The sequence below is a fragment of the Ruditapes philippinarum genome, unplaced genomic scaffold, assembly GCF_026571515.1.
Source record: "Ruditapes philippinarum isolate M1 unplaced genomic scaffold, ASM2657151v2 ctg3546_1_1_1_1, whole genome shotgun sequence".
Classification (NCBI taxonomy): domain Eukaryota; kingdom Metazoa; phylum Mollusca; class Bivalvia; order Venerida; family Veneridae; genus Ruditapes; species Ruditapes philippinarum.
In genome coordinates this window covers 180716-202023 of record NW_026861200.1, presented here as the reverse complement: position 1 = coordinate 202023, position 21308 = coordinate 180716, and the positions used below count along the sequence as shown (strand labels likewise).

General features: G+C 33.4%; 1 protein-coding gene across 1 annotated transcript; it reads left to right on the top strand.

The window, feature by feature from the left end:
- The first annotated feature begins 3378 nt into the window (after positions 1–3378).
- LOC132714848 (uncharacterized) lies at positions 3379–7393 on the top strand. The gene is made up of 2 exons (XM_060697764.1): positions 3379–3997; positions 4826–7393. Exons 1-2 carry the CDS (start codon positions 3573–3575, stop codon positions 6210–6212), a joined length of 1812 nt encoding a protein of 603 aa, XP_060553747.1. The 5' UTR covers positions 3379–3572; the 3' UTR covers positions 6213–7393.
- Positions 7394–21308: the final 13915 nt, after the last annotated feature.

Genomic DNA, 21308 nt, shown 5'->3' with positions numbered 1-21308 from the left:
TTTGTCATTATTTTGTACACTTTTGATAATTTTTTGATGAACTATAACAAATGTAGGTACGAAAAGTTAAAAATAAAACAGTAAGAGAAAAATGATGTAACGGTCAATATTTACATTTGAATTTCGACTTTATGTCATGTGACTTTCATCATTATGTGACTTCTGCGAAGGCAGTGATTACAATCTGCCAAGGGAGGTAATGACTATGAGGAGTTTTAGACAACTTACAACATCAACTAACACTCAAAAAATTAATCCTTAATCTGCAGAAATTCTTAAATGAACTTCAGTTTTTGGAACTGCCCATTACCAACTTTATGGATACCAATATGAAAATTTAAAGTAGGTCATCAAACAATTTAAAACCTTGTCAGACTGCACCTATATGCAACCTGTCCTGGACATATACAAGTGGCAAAAGTTAATAACTTTTATTACAGCAGATTCATGTTTAACTTTATTACCTGGCTTGCCTACTTGACTGGGTTGGAGGTCTTTCAGTTAGAAAACTTCTTCTACAATGACTACTGTAAATATAAGAAACACAACACTGGTATATAAGGTCTTTAAAACTCAATCAAATCAGTGGATCAAAGATCAGGTCAAGGTTTCCCAAGCTGAGAAATATGGTGATCTATGGGGGAGGGGGTCATTATTCATTCCCTGTTTTGTCCCAGAAATGTTAGAGCGCTGTGTCACAGCAATTACTTCTCTTCAGGCAAACTTTGTTCTAATATTTGAAAACTAGTTTTCATAAAGCATCTTGCATAATTAAGTACTGTTCAGGTACTGAGATTAATTTTTCTCATTGCTTGTTTGTTTAAAAGTTTGGTCTTACCAAATCAAAAATGTTTTTATGAAACAATATACTTGTTATTAACACAATAGGTTATTCATATAACAAAAGACTGTTTCAAAATATGACAAAGAAATGTGTAATCAGGTTCTTTATCAAACTTTAACAATGTATATTTCAAACCATTATATAAATGATAAAGGCATTGAACAACTGAATAGAACAATTACAATAACATCATATTCTTAACATGTACCTGCTTGATTAATGATATCACAAAAACAATATAATATTCAAAAAATCATATTTTGGCAAATATTTATGCACTTTTTGACATTCCCAAAATTTTTGTGACGAATAAATATATCCACTGATGCAATATGTATTTCATATACACATATACATCATATTAGGATTGACAGTTATCAATATAATCATTAAATTAGAATTAAAATCTATATACTTCAGAACTGCAAGTCCTACACCTTTGATACTTGGCATGAAGGATTACAGAGTGAACCTGTGCCAAGTATGTTTAACCAATTGGCCCCATCCCTAATGCACAGTTTCTTGTTGGCGTCCGCGCCGAAGCGCGGCGCCCTTATGGAATGAAATCAGATTTTGTGAAAGGGCGACAGCAACTTCTCGAGCCTTTTAGTCGGTCATAATAAAAGCCGATCATTCCGATCGGTATGAGGGTGCTTGATTATTAATAAAGAATGAAATGAAATGTCGCGATATGTTACAATGAATAGCGAACTGGAGAATTTCGCAATGCAAACATTTTCAAATGAAATAACCTTTTCCGTCAATAAATCGCGCTGTCCGGGGTTTTTATTGATCATTTTGTAGTACACAGTGGGTTATCATGGTATGTTATTGTTGTACATGTATCCTAGAATGATCAGTTGATGACCTAAATATTCCGAAAATCTATTTATAGATATATCTATTTATCACTCCTATCGGTAATTCCCGGTCTCTCCCGGTCTGTTTTGAACGGGATTTACTAGTGACCGGCGAATAGTACAACATGTTTTTTGTCCGGTCTCTCCCGGGTTTGGAGCAGATGTTTGATATCGTTACAATTAAAAAAAAACACCAACAACAACAATAGCATGTTTCATTTTATCTATATGAGATTAAAACAATAAATATGTACAATAATTGAGAAAAAAGTACATTTTTATGGTATTAATATGACATTATCAACTTTGAAACATTTTATTTAATTTGTTATCCGTGTTTAGTAAAGATGCCAAGGAATTATTCAAAGTTACAAATTAGATTTTATGAATTATTCAATTGATTGTTAATTTAAAAAATGAAATAGAAAAATACAAATGTACATGTACATGGTTTAAGAATAAACAATATTATATATTGAAAGATAAACCATAATTTACTGACTTTTTCCAGTTAAGTTTTGACTTATAATCTTCGGTCAATATGACAATTGAATTCTTAAAATTTATTTTACAATTTTCATAAAAAAAGAGTAGTAAACATAAAAACTCAGTATTAAAATAGCACATAAAACACAAAAAAGAAAAGAAAACAATCATAAAATTTGTATTTTTTTTTATTAAAATTAATAGATATTACAATTATTGTATAATAAACAATTATGCTCAACATGATCAACATGGTAATATAACCAGTGTCATATTTTTACTAAGTGTGAACAGATACCTTAAGAGGGGGTCTTCGCTAATATATAGCGATAACATAATAAGGGACAATTACAAAGGTGTGGTACGTGTTGATCATATGGATTATAAATGATTGTATACATGTATATCCGTTGCTATTAATAACCACGATCATAAAGAAATAACAAGTAATATTCTAATCTCTAGCATGCCAATCAAAGTTCATAATGAACAATGTCTTTCGTCCGCTCATTCATAAGTGATATATACATTTCTGGTAGTTTATAAGAATATCTTGTCATCAGATATCTTCACTTGCTGCATTTCTTGCTTGGACGCCCTTTGATGCTTTGCATCAATGCTTTTCTTGTACAGGTCTTGTAATGAAAACTTTTGCGGAACAATGTGCCATTAGCTCTTTGGTATCTTGCATGACACATTCTCTAGATAACCTTTAACAAATTTGGTTAAGGCATACCCATCATATCAGGGTCACATTGGCCAAGCCCTTGGGGCAATAAAATAGATAAATACAGAATCCCTAAAGAAAGCCCAACACGGCAATCGGTTTGATTGAGCCTGTTCATGGACGGTACTGGAAAGTGCAAGTTAAACTTTTTACAAACTTTGTTGATATTTAAGTCATAACGCCAATATGTTGATGCATGATACACTTGAACAGTGTTCATCATTTGACATGCTTATATTTGACCTTCAACCCAACTTGACCTTAACCATCAATGTCAGAAGTAAATATATTTAAACCTTCATGACATCATCATAGTTTAAGCTATTGTTTGGAAATGATGTCCATTTTGTGCTAAACTTTGTACCTTAAACTTTATCAAACTGTAAGATGATGTGGCCTTTGTATCAATATTTTATCTGATCAAGAAATCAATTGTAATATGAGATGTACATAGCAAGTTTATATGATCAATATTCATAAAAAATAAGTTTATTATTACATGAGCAGTTTAGGAAACATTTGAAAAGTAAAGACTTGGACAGAATATGTGACAGTAAATTATCATGTTGAAAATTGATTATGATACAAGACAAGGCCTGGCATGTATGTGAACAGATCAACTAACTAACTTAGCTTGAACAAGTATATCTATAAGATGGCTACAGATGGACAAATAAATACGGATATTCTTTCTGATGAATTTTTTGATGAACTATGTACAATCTGCAAAAGTAAAAGCAAAAACACCGAAGGTGTAAAATTCTGTTTGGATTGCCAAGATTATTTCTGTATAATATGTGTCCAAGTTCACAGTCAAGTGCCAGTGTGTGCTGGTCACAAGATGTTGGATAAATCTTTAGTGACACCAGGAATCATTAAAGGTCTCCCAAGGGCACCAGAAGTGCCTGTATGTGCTGGTAACAAGGTGTTGGATAAATCTCAGGTTAAGTCAGGAATAAGCAAAAGTCTGCCAAAGGCACCAACAGAGATGTGTGACAGACACAGTCATAAACTCATTGATATGTACTGCCAGAATCACGATAGTGTTGGCTGTTCTACATGTATGGCTGATGATCATAGGTAAATTTTAATAATTTATCAGTAACTTTATGGATAGTTTTTATAAAATTCAAAACATAACAAATGTGTTAAAGAAAACAAGATCTATCATTTAGGGAGATTTAGTGGTCTGAAGCTAAATTTAAATTTGAGCTGTATTTTATGATGTTTCATAAGTGTAACAAAAAACTACAATTTACTGCCATGTAAAAGAGATTCACCTGGATACAAAAAGCTATTCAAAGTGAAGTCTCAACATAAGCTTGCTGTATACTAAGTTTCATTACGATATCTCCTTCCTTACTCTAGAAATTGACAAGAAACCATTTTTCAATTTTTAAAAACAGTGGCATTGACCCTAGGGTTCCAAAAGCAATCTTAACGTAAGCAAAGTCACCACAAAGCTTGCCAGACACTTAGTTTGATAACAGTATCTAACTCATCAAGTTTTCATCAGAAAACCATTTTTCTATTTCTAGTAACAGTGATCTTGACCTTGACCTCAGGGGGGATGGGGGTCAAAAGCAACCCAAGGTGACATCTCTACAGAACCTTGCTTCTTGCCAAGTTTGATCACAGTATCTTATTCTTAGGTCTAGAAATCATTTTTTCTTCTTTTTTTGTAAAAGTGATCTAGATAATAGGGGGTCCAATGGCAATCTGAAGCAAGTTGTCCATATAAGTTTGTTATCTATGAAGTTTGTAGCAATATTTTATTTGTAACTCTAGTAAGTGCCATGAAACCATGAAACTCACCAACAAACTAACAGATGCCCTTACTTATATATAACTTCCTAATCTTTCTTTGTGGGAGAAAAAAAAATGATGAACATTCTGAATATCTTTTAGGTCATGCCAGGACATTTGCTACATTCCAGAATATATTCAAAATAACACTTACCAATCAGCCTCAATAGAAATTCAAACAAAACTAAAGGAAATATCCAAGACCATGGCAGAACAAGTTACCAGATTCAAACAAGATAAACAAAGGCTGCTGAAAAGAAAGGCAGAGTTACTGGCAGATATCAGAAAATTTCGACAAGAAATTAACAACCAACTTGACAAGTTGGAGAACAATGCTATAGGTAACATAGAAGATATGGTTAAACACCTTGAAGACAAGATTGAGAACAATCTCAAAAACCTACAAGCTAATATGGTCAGGGTTACTTCAGCTAATGATAAATTAGCATCCCAGAACACAAGTCACGCTGAAGTATTTATTTTTGTGAAGATTGGGGAAGATACTGCAAATGTTGCCAACAAATGTATAGAAGATAACAAAAGCAAGCGTACTAGAGATGACATAAAGTTACAACCTGAAAAGAGAATTCTTACATTGCTACAACAATATAAAGCCCTCGGTAAACTTGGTAAAAAAGGGAACCCTGCAAAGACTCCTCGCACTTTATTTCAGATAAAAGGGAAACAATCATATTGTGTTACTGCAACGTCTAATGAAGAAGACAATTATTCCAGAAGTGCATGCTGTTTGAAGGATGGTACAGTAATATTAGCTGATAGAAAAAACAAGAAGCTAAAACGGTTCCACAGTAACAACAACACTATCATAGACTACTGTGATCTACCAGCAGCACCATGGCAAGTGTGTTCAATCAACACAACACAAGTGGCAGTAACGTTACCATTACAGAAAGAAGTTCATTTCATTTCTGTTGAAGGACAAATGAGCACAACAAACAAGATTAATACTGATTTTTCTTGTAGTGGTCTTGCGTACACCAACAATAATTTATATGTATCAGATGATACCAAAAAAGTATATGTCTATACATTGTCTGGAAGAAAGATTAAGCAGCTTAGAATTAAGCAATCATTTATCTCACATCTCAAGAATCAACTTACTCGTACTGATCAGCTGCGGTGCATAAACAGTCTAGCTGTCAGCAAAGATGCTAAACGGATTTATGTTACTGATAGGGATCGTGGGCTGATAGTACTGGACAAAAAAGGCAAGGTTATTTCAAGATTCAATGGTGGAGAATTACAATGGGCCAGTTGCTGTTATGTCACTGAGGTAGGAAGTGTGCTTGTATCTGGATCTTACTCCAATAATGTTCTACAGTTTACATCTGATGGTGAGCTGCTGGGAGAGGTTATAAAATCTGACAGAGGAAAATGGAATATTTCGTCTGTATGTTGTAACCAACAAATGTCTAAAATGTATGTATGCAGATCTGGAAAAAACACCATTGAAGTGTATGATATATGATCAGGTCAATAAATGACTGCGGATCACCTTTAGTAAAAACTAACTGAAGGAACGTTTTAATTCAGAATCTACAAACATGAAATGTGAAAAGAACAAGACTGCATAATTTTGTGAAATGTAATGCCACCATATTGTATAACACTATCAATAGCAGGACTAAAAGTTGTTTACTATTTGCTGTACATGTTAATGTAATGAATGAATAAATTATCTTACAATGTTGAATCAATGTCCAATGAAACTGTAGGTTAATATTTCGCCAATGTGAAACAAAACACAATTATCATATATACATGTATCAAGATATATTTATCATAAGTTAAAGTTTAAAACATCTAGTTTAAGTATCAACTATCAGCCTTTAATGCTGAATTATTCGTTGTATTCAGTTAATGCACAGATCATCCATACATGCATAGTATTTTATAATATTAAAAATCATTATATTTTCTTCATTTAAAGTCTTCGCTTTTCTATTGCATAGAAGTTACATACATAATGTTTCCCAACCCATCCACCTGTTTTGTTTATAAGTAGCTATAATGATGTTTATTTGATTTGTTAATATGTTGAAAGATTTCATTCAAAGTCTTTGCTTTGCGGAGAAATGACAAACATTACATTTCCATTAGTCAAACCGTCTGTTTTGTTTATTTTTTAATTTTGTTTGATGTTCATTTTGAATTGTCAAAAGATAAAGAAACATTTCTTATTCATAAATCAATTTACATGTAATAAATAATTTGTTGATGATTTTTCCAGATAATCCATACATGTATAGTATTTTATACTATGTATAATCATTTATATGATTTTTTTCTTCATTTAAAGTCTTCGCTTTTCTATTGCATAGAAGTAACATACATAACGTTTCCCAGCCCATCCTCCTGTTTTGTTTATTAAGCTATAATGATGCTTTTTTATTTGTTTATATGTTGATAAAGAAATATTTTTGTTTATTAATCGAATAAAAGGATTTGATAAAGGGACTCCCCTGTGGTTTAAAATTACTCTTAAATTTATATGAAGTGTATGTAATATGTGACTTTATCATCATTTGTATGTATATTTTGTGTATTTTGTATTATTTATTATTTAATTTAATGTTTGTGATATTGATTCCACATAATCAATATGATTGATTAAATTAGACGGTTGTTGCATAAGTGATACAAGCTATATTTTTGATGTGTGTTACTAGTAATTAAAATTTGTTATATTTATTTATATTATGATTTAAATGATTACATAAATTAAGACACAGAATGAAAAACATTTATGTCAATATATTTTATTGAAAGTCAGTGCATGCATGAAATTAACCCCAAACCTACTGTCAACAGGAGTAGAATATTTTATTCTTGTACATTTAGTATAGGTTTATGTTTATTAGTAAGCATTTACAAAATTAAATTGGTCAAAACCAGCGCAGCCATTTGACCATTTTAATTCAGTAAATGTTTCCTAATAAACACTATAAGTAACCAATTTACTGTTTGAAATTATTTTTTATAAACAGTTGATTTATTAGACTGATAAATAGCCGATTTACTAAAGTGAATGTGTTACAATATTCATTTTAAATGCTGTAATCCTTTGGACAAGAAGAAATTAATGTACCATATTTATGCAAGTTAAGAGACAACTCTTTCAAGAAGCATACCTAACATTATGAAGACAACCTATTTTTACCTTTTTTTAAATTTTCATAAAATATTTAATCAGATATAGCTATTTACTCATTAATGTACATTCATTTGTTAAAATTAATTTATAATTATAGTACATGTATTTAGTAAGAAAAAAAAAGTTATGTCTGTTCAAAACGGCCATCCATAATTCAGTCAAAATCCATATTAGAGTGTGGGCCTTGGAAAATGATTTTCTTTTATGATCTCAAAAATCAGTGAAGTTTCAACCCATTTCCCCTCAAACTAAACCAAGAATTAAAAAATAGGTCAAAGACAAAAAAGGCCGGGTTGCATTTGTATACCAAATATCATAATGATGTGGTGTTACGAAAAAAACTTGCCTTTGATCATCAATGTCGAAAATTTAACCATTGTCCATCAATGTCGAAAATTTAACTAAGTCGGTAAACAGAATGTGGATGAGCAATAGATATAAAATCGAATCTCACGATATGGGACCACGTGTCAATGCTGTATGCCAAATATCAAGAGACTGTGATAAGTAGTTGCTGAGAAAACTATTAAGAAAATTTCCTACCATTGACCATTTAAATGTCCAAAATTTAACTAAGTTGGTAAACAGGAAGTGGATGAGCAACAGACCTAAAACTGAATCCCACAGTATGGACTATGTGTCAATGCTGTATGCCAAATATCAAGAGGCTATGATAAGTAGTTGCTGAGAAAACTGTTACACACATTTCCTACCATTGACCATTAATGTCAAAAATTTAACTAAGTCGGTAAACAGGAAGTGGATAAGCAACAGACCTGAAATCGAATCCCAAAGTATGCGACCACGTATCAATGCTGTATGCCAAATATCAAGAGGCTGTAATAAGTAGTTGCTGAGAAAAGAATCCTGTAAAGGGTAAGCCATTGTTTCATTGAGCAAGAAAACTGATAACTTATCACTCAGTACTAGTTTATTTCAGGATCTGATTCAAGAGTGTGTCTTTAAGCTAATAGCGTCCTACACAAACAAACTAAATTTGGATTAAAATAAATAACATAGCTGTTAGTTTATTTCATTTCAATAATTTCTATCAAGATTAAGTTTTCGAAACAACAACACTTGTGTGACATGATTGTGAACAGCACAGTTTTCTAGATAGGATGAATTTTACATATTCTGTTCAACAACTTCTCTAGTTCAATTTTACTAGCGCAACTTGAAAAATAAACAAAACATACAACTATTAAATGCATGAATATTACTTATTTTGAATGAAATTATTCATAAATACCTGATTGGATTTGCATCCACCTCTGTTGAACATATAAGTTTGAATGTTTCTAAGTTCCAAAATTTTACTGTCCGGAAAATTATAAAAACATTCATTTCTTAAATATATGACTCTATACAAATCATATTTGATTTGCATTTCGTGTATTATTGGGCCAAAGAACATTTTCAAACATTCACATTTCATACTATCATTGATTTCATTTAAATATTTCAACATCTTTTTTATTTGATTGGGTTTTATATCACACCAACACAGTAAAGGTCAAATCATATGGTGACTTTCAAGCTTAATTAGTGGAGGAAGGTGCCTTTCTGTACATTAACTCAGGCATGAATGGGTACTTGTGTAGTACCACCAAAATTCAGTTAGCTAGGTGGATAGCTTCCTAACATGAAATAATCCAAAGTTCTTTCTGCTGAGATTCAAACAACAGTGTTGAGGGGCAAGTGGTTTGAAGTCAACGTCCTCAATCACTCTGACAGGACATCCTTAAATATTTCAATATTATAATAATACAAAGCTGAATAATAATTATGTCTCCCCCACCTCGGGGGGAGAAATATTGTTTTTGCCCTGTCCGTCCGTCAGTCCGTCCGTCCGTCAGTCCGTCAGTCCGTCCGTCCATTCTTCGTTTCCGGACGATAACTAGAGTTCCTTTTGACCTACAGCCCTCAAACTTCATAGGATGATTGGTCTTATAGAGCTGATGATCCCTATTGTTTTGGGGTCAGTAGGTCAAAGGTCAAGGTCACACTGACCGTTGGTCAATTTCTCGTTTCCGGATGATAACTAGAGTTCCTTTAGACCTACAGACCTCAAACTTCATAGGATGATTGGTCTTATTGAGCAGATGATCCCTATTGTTTTTGGGGTCAGTAGTTCAAAGGTCAAGGTCACAGTGACCGTTGGTCAATTTCTCGTTTCCGGATGATAACTAGAGTTCCTTTTGACCTACAGCCCTCAAACTTCATAGGATGATTGGTCTTATAGAGCAGATGATCCCTATTGTTTTTGGGGTCAGTAGGTCAAAGGTCAAGGTCACAGTGACCGTTGGTCAATTTCTCGTTTCCGGATGATAACTAGAGTTCCTTTTGACCTACAACCCTCAAACTTCATAGGATGATTGGTCTTATTAATCAAATGATCCCTATTGTTTTAATGGTCAGTAGGTCAAAGGTCAAGGTCACAGCGACCGTTGGTTAATTTCTCCTTTCCGGATGATATCTAGAGTTCCTTTAGACCTACAACCCTCAAACTTCATAGGATGATTGGTCTTATTGAGCAGATGATCCCTCTTGTTTATGGGGTCAGTAGGTCAAAGGTTAAGGTCACAGTGACCATTGGTCATTTTCTCATTTCCGGATGATAACTAGAGTTCTTATCAGTGAGGACATTTAACTATTATTGATATATCAGTGATATATCAGTTGTCTGGTTTTATATACTCTGTTCTTTTTTGATCTTTCCACCCTTATGCGGTCATTTCTTCCCCGCTGCGCGTTCAATGCTACATGGTCACAGCAAGGTGTATTACACGCATTGTTTTGTTTGCTGATGATAACTACAAATTCCTACTAGCGAGTGAGTTTTCATGCAATATGTAAGTATATAGTATATCACTTTCTATTCTTGTTAACTATTACTAATAGTATACATACATGCATGGCACCATTCAGACTATGTACATATTTATTGGTATTGCGTTACAACTTAAAAACTGTCAGTATTGGACTATTAGTTATTGTGGTTTAAATAATCAACATCAAATCTATTACTTTATGTACTGCTTTCACTTATAAGTTATGTGATTTACATGTACATGGTTTGAAAAAGGGAAGGAATAAAAAGTTACAGTTCTATTCCCATTATTCCTTCTTAGGTTCGCCTCCTAGTGGTGGTGCCGGGCGTCACTACATCTGCATGTTCACTCTCGTATACATTCAAGTATCATCAAAATCCTTTAAAGGTTTGAAGAATTATGGAGCAGACACAATTTCATTTAATTTCATTTGTGAAACTATATATGATATGACCATCAAGTGCAATTTCGTTTGACGCCCGCCTGCCATACGCTGATTGAATAACCAGGATTTTCAAAATTGAATACCTGGTTAAAAACAAACAGTTTAGGAAGCATCTTCTCATACAACCTTAACAATAGAAACCATCCATAGACAGCCTTCATTGAAGTGACTACCGGGTATTTACATTATCTTATCTCCATTTCCATTCCTGTTTCCATTCACAGTTATTCTCAGCAGTGGGGGAGGCATGCGCTTTTTTACAAAAGCATCCTCTAGTTTTTCACATTTTTTTCACAAAATATGTGTGTGGGAATTGTTGCAATTCATTTTTAGCAATTTATTATATTGACATATTATGATGTTGTAGAATACTGCTTATGTTTTCTTTCATTGCATTCAGCCAAACATAAATAATTTATCATTTAACTCCATAATTAATATCCTACATGGATAAAATATAAAAAAGAAAGACAATGTAGGAGTGGCTACTACAGGTTCACTTTAATTTATCAATTAAATAAATATACATTCATACACATCGACGACACTTGAAAAAAATCACTTTAAACTAGTGAAGAGTGGATCTGCACTTAACAATAATAACATATGCTCATATAAAAGTCCCATGTCGTCGATCCGAACATTCCAAAAATTGTGGTTCCGTGTAATTCCAGTGCACTGTAAGGAATAATATGTCTTAATACACACAAATGTGTTACCTCAAAGTCAGAACCACAAAACTCACTCAAACTTAGCATCCATCCTTGCAACGTTATCAAAAGACAACAAAAAATTGTCTATTCTGAAAAAGACAAAACAAAGATAATTTCCATATTAAATAAACACTAATCAATACCGTTGATTAACCTTAAAGTATACATTTTGTTTTAACATTGTTGTGACATTACAAAGTCCAGCATGACATATACAATCTTAAGTATAATCTCAAAACGAGGGCGGGATGGATGGGCGTCTGTGTGTAGTGAACCTATAGTACCTCGAATGGTCAAATACCCGTGTACATACACATTATATATTGACCAGTCTTACGGAATGATACGCTTGGTGGACAGCTGAAATACAGACTGCCATCAACCATGTTTTTGCAACAATCTTTCACAAACTCCTTGATTACTAGCCGAAGTAGCACCTCCTGACCTCAATTAATGTAAACCGAAATTTCTAGTATTCAAACCGATAGATTCTAAATTCTTTATGAGAATTTCTCTAGCACGCGTATAAGAAATAGGAGAATCCCCTCTCAAAGCATATTCGCCTTTTTTCTTGCAAAAACTGACTTTCCTAAATAAGTATTCCCCCGAATCTGTATTAATTTTCCCAATTTTTAAATACTTCTCCAAGGCAGTAACAGGACAGGTAAACTTATTAGTTCTTGCTATAACTACTGTAGCTCCCTTCCTTAATTGATCTGTTTTAGAAGATCCTAACATTATTTGACCTGACTATCATCAATTTCTAAATCAGATCGTTTTAATTGTATTACTTCCGCAAACCTTAGGAATCCAGAAAAACTAAGAAGAGACATTGTAATAAATCTCATGTCCATTACATTTAATTTGAATTAAAATGTAAAACTAATTAAGCTAAATCTTCGGCCAAAAGAGGCTCTTTAGGCTTAGACGGCTTACTACACTCCCTTAAAATGCCACATTTAATATTTTTCACAAATTCAGAAGAACACGGATCTTCTAACCCGGCCATTTTATGAGCAAAAGAGATTGAATACAAAATACTGTTTATTTTTGACTCTGACGAACCATAGGTGAAAACTGATGACAAATATAAAGCTACATGTACATCAAGCGCAGGTAAAGAGCTGAAATTGTATTTCTTACACCATGTACAAAACAACTTAAAATAGCATTTATATTTCTTAAACGTATTTTCCGCTTTAGATTTTAATGTGAACGTTTTAAGCTTTACATATTCTTCATGTAATTGTTGTGGTAATCTTAACAGGTCCAGCTTTCGCCATACTCCAACTTTTAACACGTCTGTGAAATGTATAAAATAAACTTCTATTTAAAGCAACATAAACTTCTATTTAAAGCCAGAACATTCTTCATGAAAACCAACATGGGTTCAGGGCTAAACGCTCGTGTGAATCCCAACTTCTATTAACTACAGATGACATTGCTCGTAGTGTTAATCTTGGTCACCAGGTTGATATGGCGGTGCTTGACTTTTCTAAGGCTTTCGATAAAGTATCACATCAGCGTCTCTCTGTGAAAATGCAATATTATGGTATATGTAATGAAACCAACTTATGGATTAATGAATTCTTTAACGGTCGTTATCAACGAGTAGTAGTAGACGGAGAATCATCAAGACCGTCACTGGTAACATCTGGCGTGCCCCAGGGAACCGTGGCTTGGTCCTGCATTGTTTTTACTATATATTAACGACATCGCCTCGGATATTAAGTCATCAATTCGCCTATTTGCTTGACGATTGTGTCATTTATAGACCCATACTCACCAGTGAAGATCATAATATTTTACAAAAAGACCTGGACACCTTAGTTGATTGGAGTAATATCTGGCAAATGGAATTTAACGTCGATAAATGTGCAACCATGTCAATAACAAATAAACGTAACAAATCTTTATTTGACTACAAAATGAAAAATCAATCACTACATATTGTTAAAAACCATCCATATCTGGGAGTTGAACTAGCAGATACTATGAAATACAACCTACACATCGATTCAATCACAGCAAAAGCTTCTAGTACTCTTGGTTTCATCAAACGGAACTTAAAACATTGCCCGACCACAGTAAAGGAAAGAGCTTATCAAACTTTGGTTCGACCTAAACTGGAATATGCGTCACCAATTTGGAATCCACAACAACTTAATACATCAAAGAAACTTGAACAAATACAACGGAATGCGGCAAGATTTGTCATGAATAAACCATTCAATCGTAACAATCCATCTAGCGTAACATCAATGCTACACGACCTAAAATGGCCAACACTTGAACAACGTCGTCAGTGTGCGGACTTAATTCTTATGTATAAAGTGTTTAATAACCTGGTGGCTGTACCAGTTGAATACCACCCACAACTATCTACAAGATACACAAACTCGGTAAAGTTCGTCACTTATCACTGCAGACTTAATGCGTACAAACATTCATTCTTTCCAAGAACTGTACCTTATGTACAGAATAGTGTACATCAATTCATATTAAACAACTTACACAATACAATTTCGTCTACGTATTAATTAAAACAAAAACAGTCGTGTAAGAAAAATAAAAATCCCGCTGCTATCATTCAAGTACGATGTTGTCTGTCTACGACGCAAGACAGCCATGTACAGAATTTATGTACACCAATGTACACCAATATATATGCATGTATGAAGGGAGGGGGACATGATGATAAGTAAACGAGAAAAAATGTAATGCTGTTAATCTGAAATACTTATTACAAAAATAAAACTTCGTTCAAAATAGATTTAGTCAGTTAAACTTACAAATATGTAGATTAACAGCTAACAAAACCTCGTGTTTTCTTATTCTAAGCGAATAGCTAAAACTTTACTATTATATCTTCTGGAATCAAAAATACAATTAATGCAATTTTTGTTCATGAAAACATTTTGACCTGCTTTAAACTCTAGAATATCTTTGATAAAATCTTGCTAGACGCCATTGTTTTTAAACAAAATTGGCCAAAATGACGAACTAGGCCATTTAGGAACTATCAGAGTGCCTTTCCCTAAAAGGTGAAATATGGTTCTAGAAACAAGATGTATAGGTGGTACAAGCCAATTATTGTAGTCTGACCAAGACTGTGTAAAAGCATCGATTGCTTCAGACTTATATTCATAAAACAAAGAGTTAAACCGATTTAATTTGCGGTTTTTGAAGCGGGCAAAACTATCTACTTCATGAGGACCCCACATTTGATCAATAAAATTGAAAAATTCGGTAGTAACCTCCCACTCATCTGAACTATATGTTACTTATGTCCTCTGCTATCTGATTATGCTCACGTTGTACCCACTGAATACTTAAATCTATGTTCCATTTTAAACATAATTTAAAGATATTAAGCGACTCAAGTTGCAAATCTAATTTCGTGCTACCCGACTGAACAATTTTCACACATGACTGAGAATCAGAAAACCACTTTACTTTAGAATTTTCTAACAAACTTCCATAAGCTCGTAAAGCAAGATAAACTGCTCTTAATTCTCTAAAAGTTGAACTCTTAGCCTGTTCTTCATTGTTCCAAACACTATGGAACGCACTGTTTTTGCAGTCAACGATATAAGAACCACATGACAGATGACTTTCATTAGAATATACCAAAGTCTGTACCTGATTGTAAACCGACAATTTTCTGACTTCTCCAAATTTTCAACCCAAACATTTACTTCAATAAGGCAAGAATGATTTAATGGCAATTTATAACAAAAATCCCACGATTTACTAGTCTCTATCTCTTTATACAAATATCGAGTCATCGGTCTTGCTATATTCCCAATAACAGGCATCATAGAAATGACTTTTCCTGTAAATTTCGCTAAATGTCTAGCAGAGACATAAGGGAGAGAACTCAACCATAACTTGAGAGTTAGGAATGGATATACAAAATTTTTCACTGTTCCAGAAAATACCAATTCACTCCAATTCTTGAACTGGGAACCATATTGATTTTTCTTTATTAATTAAAAAACCTGCCATCTCAAGACTGTTCTTTAGAAAATAAGAATCGGCTTCAGTCTGTTCAAAAGTTTTATTGCTACCCCAACCATCATCTAAAAACATTACAATTTTTATTCCGTTCAATCTCCAGTATTTTACCATTTTCCTCAACACTTTTGTAAAAATGTAAGGGGCGCTACTGATGCCAAAAGGTAAAACAGTAAAACAGTAGTTTTTCCTCTTTAATGAAAAACCTAAAAAAGTTTGATGGCTTGGAAAAATGTCTAAATGATGGTAGCCCTTACTTAAATCGAACTTAAACATATACCCATCATGTGTAAAATACTCAAGTCCAACTTTCCAGTCCTCAAAAGATATTTTTTCTTTCCAAATATGTTCAATCTAAAATCAATCTCTTTTTTCCTAAATTGTTGATGGAAACAGTCAATGGTTTGATAATATGTGGTGTAAATGGAACCTCAACAACACAATGATTCTTTAAAAGTTCTGAAACAGCTTTTTCTACGAAATCCATATTATCTAATGCAGACTTGTTATGTTTAGAAATTGACCTCTGAGGTACAGAAAATAAAGGTAATTTGTATCCATTTCTCAATGTATCTAAAGTATATTCATTAGCTCCATTTTTTTCCCAAAATGATACATTTTTCTTGAGATGACCCTTTACATTTCCATTTAAAACCTTGCTTTTTTTCAAAATCTAATTCCTGCATCTCAAAAAAATCTTTTGAACATAGATACATATCTAAATACTTATCATTAACTAGTGGCTGTACTTGTACTGGTTCCGGTTGTCTTACGTATGTCGATTCCGTCGGTACCGTGTTTTCCAGACAAGAAACGGTTGCATTGACGCCGGAAGTGCCCTCTGTACCCACATGCGTAGCAGACGTCATTTGGTGTTGCTCGTCTTTGGCCACGAAAAAGCTGATTGAAGTTGGGACGTGGTGGTAACCAATATCTTGAATCATCTGCTCTTGGTGTGGTTGATTTGTAACTCATGAAAGAAAGAGAATCACTCTTAAAAGGATGAAAATGAGCTTGTTTTGAAGAAGTTGTCTTAACCTTTTTAATGGCTCTAAATTCGGCCTGCTTGAGTTTCTGTTCATCATCGCTATCGCTAGCGAGAGAAGGCTTCTCATATTCTCGGACTGTAGACCAGCCCCCGGGGGAACTATCTGCTATTTGTATCAATTTATTCCTGTGTTTAATCTTACTTATCAAACCTTTAACATCAGCCTTCAAATCTGATTTAGACAACTCCTTCAAAATCGACTCGAAACCGTCAAGAATTTCAAGGTTAAATTCGTGTTGAATTCTATGCGACTCTTTATTCAAAGTTACTTTTTTAACTTTAGACTTCAAACTTTGAGAAGTTATATCACTCTTCAAGTCAGACAAACGAGAATCAAAATAACTTCTAAATAAATCAAAGGCTTGAAAAACTTCGTTCCCTTTCCCCGAGGACTTACCTCGTCTATCTCTGGAACGCTCCTGTCCTTCTCGACTATCTCTCGATTGAAACTCACTTTGCCTGCTTGGCGAGTTCCTTCCAACTTCTGGTGAAATACTTCGTCTGCTTCTTGAAGTTCTCGAAGGCGAATACTGTTCTCTGTCACGAGTTAAACTTTCTCTGGATCTAAATTCAACGTGTTTATTGCCACGTTGCTCATTATCTTCCATTGCTATAGTGTAATTACGTCTGTGTGTAGTGAACCTATAGTACCTCGAATGGTCAAATACCCGTGTGCATACACCTTATATATTGACCAGTCTTACGCATCGATACGCTTGGTGGACAGCTGAAATACAGCTGCGCTTTCCACAGTGACCGAAAAATCATATTATATTAAAGACCAATGATAAATAAATGTAAAAGCAGCGTGTCGATATTTTGATGTACCCCCCCCCCCCCCTGCCATGACAGATGTGCGATAGTGAGTCGTGATCAATTAACGGAAAATATTGAAGTGCGGTTAGATTGAAGATTCTTGTCACTTTTTTAATTGTGATCAAATCTCCCACCAAAGGACAATTCTCAGAGATCAGCTTTAATGAATTACAACAGTAATGTTGTCAAATTTACGTTATGGCTACAGAGGTCTCAGCGATACAACAAATGCAAAACTATTCAAACTTGAACATGAATATATCTCTAGCACAAAGTGGTTTTGTCTTGCCTAAATAATGGTAAATTTCATGTAAGCTGCAAGTGCCTGTTAAAATTCTTTATTTAATACTATACATTTGTGTATATATAGTTTAATGATATTTTTATTTATCATTATAATTTTAATAATTATATAATATAACATAATGTCATTGTTATTGGGCTGAAGACTGTCATTTTAGCCTGAGGCCAAAGGCCAGTAACAAGACCATTGTGAAAACACTTAATTATTGACAATTTTATTAATCAACTACATATAATCTAGAAAAGTTAAGTACTAAGTGAACAAAAAACAGCTTATATGAATTTCCGTTGTTGTTGGGTATTGCAAATGAGATTCTTGCCAAATGGAAAACTTGTTTCTTTCATCCATTTGATATTTTTTGGAATGTATTTACTTGTTTTACAAAATGTTGGCTTGACAAGGGGGGCTTAAATATTTAAGAAAAAGCATCGGCCTGAGAGGTGTATATCGGCTATTTAACACCGGTTTAGAGTTTTGATGCGTAGGAATTGACCACGAAGGCCGTAAGCCTGAGTGGTTAATTTTCTCGTATCAAAACGACAACACGATAAAATAAGGAAGATTACTAATGTTTTTTTTTTCAAGTGGAAATAACTTCCGGTGCCGATTTTTGTATAACGCTGTTTGATTTTCTCACCCTACTATTGCGAAGATATAGAAATTATTGAACAAAAGAAATAATAAGGAAAAACGTTATTTTATCAAGTTTTCAACAACACAAAATTTACGTCGTATTGTGTTTACATCAGTGCCTCATTTATCATTATTGTATGTATGAAATAACGCCAGCCTGTTTATGAATGAGTTGTTTACTTAGGATGATGTCATTAAGCTGCTTACGGATTGGCGCCGTTTTGTCAAAATATTTATTAACTGATATGAATCAAATATGTGGTTAGTGTTTGTGACATATCATTTCGGTATTGTATGAAAAGAAAACATTATAAGAACTGAAAACATAAATAAAAAAGCTTTTTATTGTTGCTTAAAAACGCCTTTTAAAATATATAATCGAAGGTGAAAAACATAACAGCCGCATATACAACTAGTCCCAAACCAGTGTTTATTGGCAGTTTAACACCGTTTTTTCCCTTCTTTGTCTTTAGTGACCAATCAAATAACGTGGTGTGTTAGAATTAAAACTTCCTGTTAGAGTTTGGTTTCATTTCTTTGTCATTTTGTACCGAATGACTACTACTTTATTTGTGTGCCAACAAAATTGCCAACAGATCAAACAAATTGAATGAATATTATCAGTTTATAAAGATTGATTTCAAATTGTCGCACCGATGTTGCATGGAATTCGTTGCTTATAGATAAGGAAAGGTTAACCTTAAATCGATATTTACGTATATTTACATAAGTATCTTAATCTATGTATAACGGTTGAACGTATAGCGGAACGATAGTTTTTTAAGCGAGGTGAAATGGTGCGATACGGAATAATGGCGAATTTTTGACTGTCAACATACATCAGAGTTAGTATATCTAATAAAAAATGTAACTTTCCTTGACTATTAAAATTGCAAATATTGTGTGGAGGATGTGGTGCTCAGTCCTACATGTATTTCATCGAAAATAAAGAAGTTTTAGTACAATAGTATAAATTTTAAGTTATTGAAGTTGAATTGGCATTAACTGATTTTGTGTCCGTGACAAAGTTATAATCGCGAATGTTAGTTGCTTTTTCTACTTTCAAGTTACGTAAATTCTTATTATTGAGCTGCATAGCAAGCACTACTGTGCTAAGATATGTATGTACGCATTGTTGTCAAAATATTTATGTGTACGACGGTTTTGGTGCGATAAGATGACTGTCCGCAACCCAAGGTCTGATAATTTGACAGTGCTCATAGCTATACTTAAAATGTTTACCATAAATATTTTTCGGGGGGGGGGAGGTTGTGGAGGGATTACTGGTGGCATTTACCTTGCTTGTAAACACTTGGAAGTACTCACATGATTCCGTCCCCTTTCATAAATAAACAAAAAATTGTGCAATTTCAACATTTGTTCTGTCAATTTGTTTTGACGAACTAGTCTACTTTCTTTTTTGTCTCGACAACGGTCCAGACACCTAGAAACGGTTACGGAAAGTCCTCGCCGTTGTTTAGTGTCTGCACCGTTGTCGATACGAAACAGAAAGTAGACAAATTTCGACAAAACAAATTGACAGAACAAATGTTGAAATTGCACAGATGATTTTATACATTTACTGTAATAAACAAGAGTATTCACTTCAATGTAAGTGTCTCTTGTACGGAGATTGACTCAAAAAATTACCACTTCTCTCGGATCAAATTTCATGTACATTTATTTACACAAGTTTTTTTTTGAAAAAAAAAATATATATCATATTAAACATACAATGTGAACTTATTGATCTTATAGTGAAATTATTTTTTCGTTACCTGCAAATATTCTTCTTTTACAATATAAAACGGATCTGTCTAAATACATAGAAAATAAAATGACACGTACCTTTTGGTTATTTACATTCCTCCATATTGGATGGAAGCACCGTATCACGGAAAATCTGCACCGTTACACGTACCCGACAGTGAATATGCACTGTCATGTGTATCTATCGGATCCTTCGTTAAATTGGACATGTCATACACATTCCACAATCTTCCATATAAAGCTGTATCTAGAAATTAGCTATTTTTGTCACACAAACGCACACCACAACTATGTTACTGAAAAGAAAACACATGTCCATTTAGATGGTCTTCTAAGTTTCACTGTATCAGTACATGAAATTAGAACTGTCCTTTCATTTTCAAATGGTTTGACCATATGCGTAATTTAAGTAGGATATAGTTAACTGTTAACTAAAAGAAACAGTTTTTCCCCATACTAGTAACTAATTGCCAATGCGTACAGAACAGATATTTATCTGTACAATGAGAAAATCAGAAATATTGTAGATATTTGCGAAATAGGTACTAGTAGTTAAAACTGTTGGTGTATTTTGTTTTGCTTTTTATAGTAAACATGTTGTTGCTATAATTTTCAAATATCTGTTCCATAACGTCTGCTATTGTATTTTTGATAAGAATGTCAGATTGCCGATGACATTTGAAGTAACAAATGCCTCAATAACTTTCTCCTTACAATGGAATAGATTCTTTTATTTTGACCACCATCTACAAATATATCTTCCGCTCAGCATGCACTATACTATTCGAACTAGAACTACAACATACAACACATATTTGAAGCAAACTGGA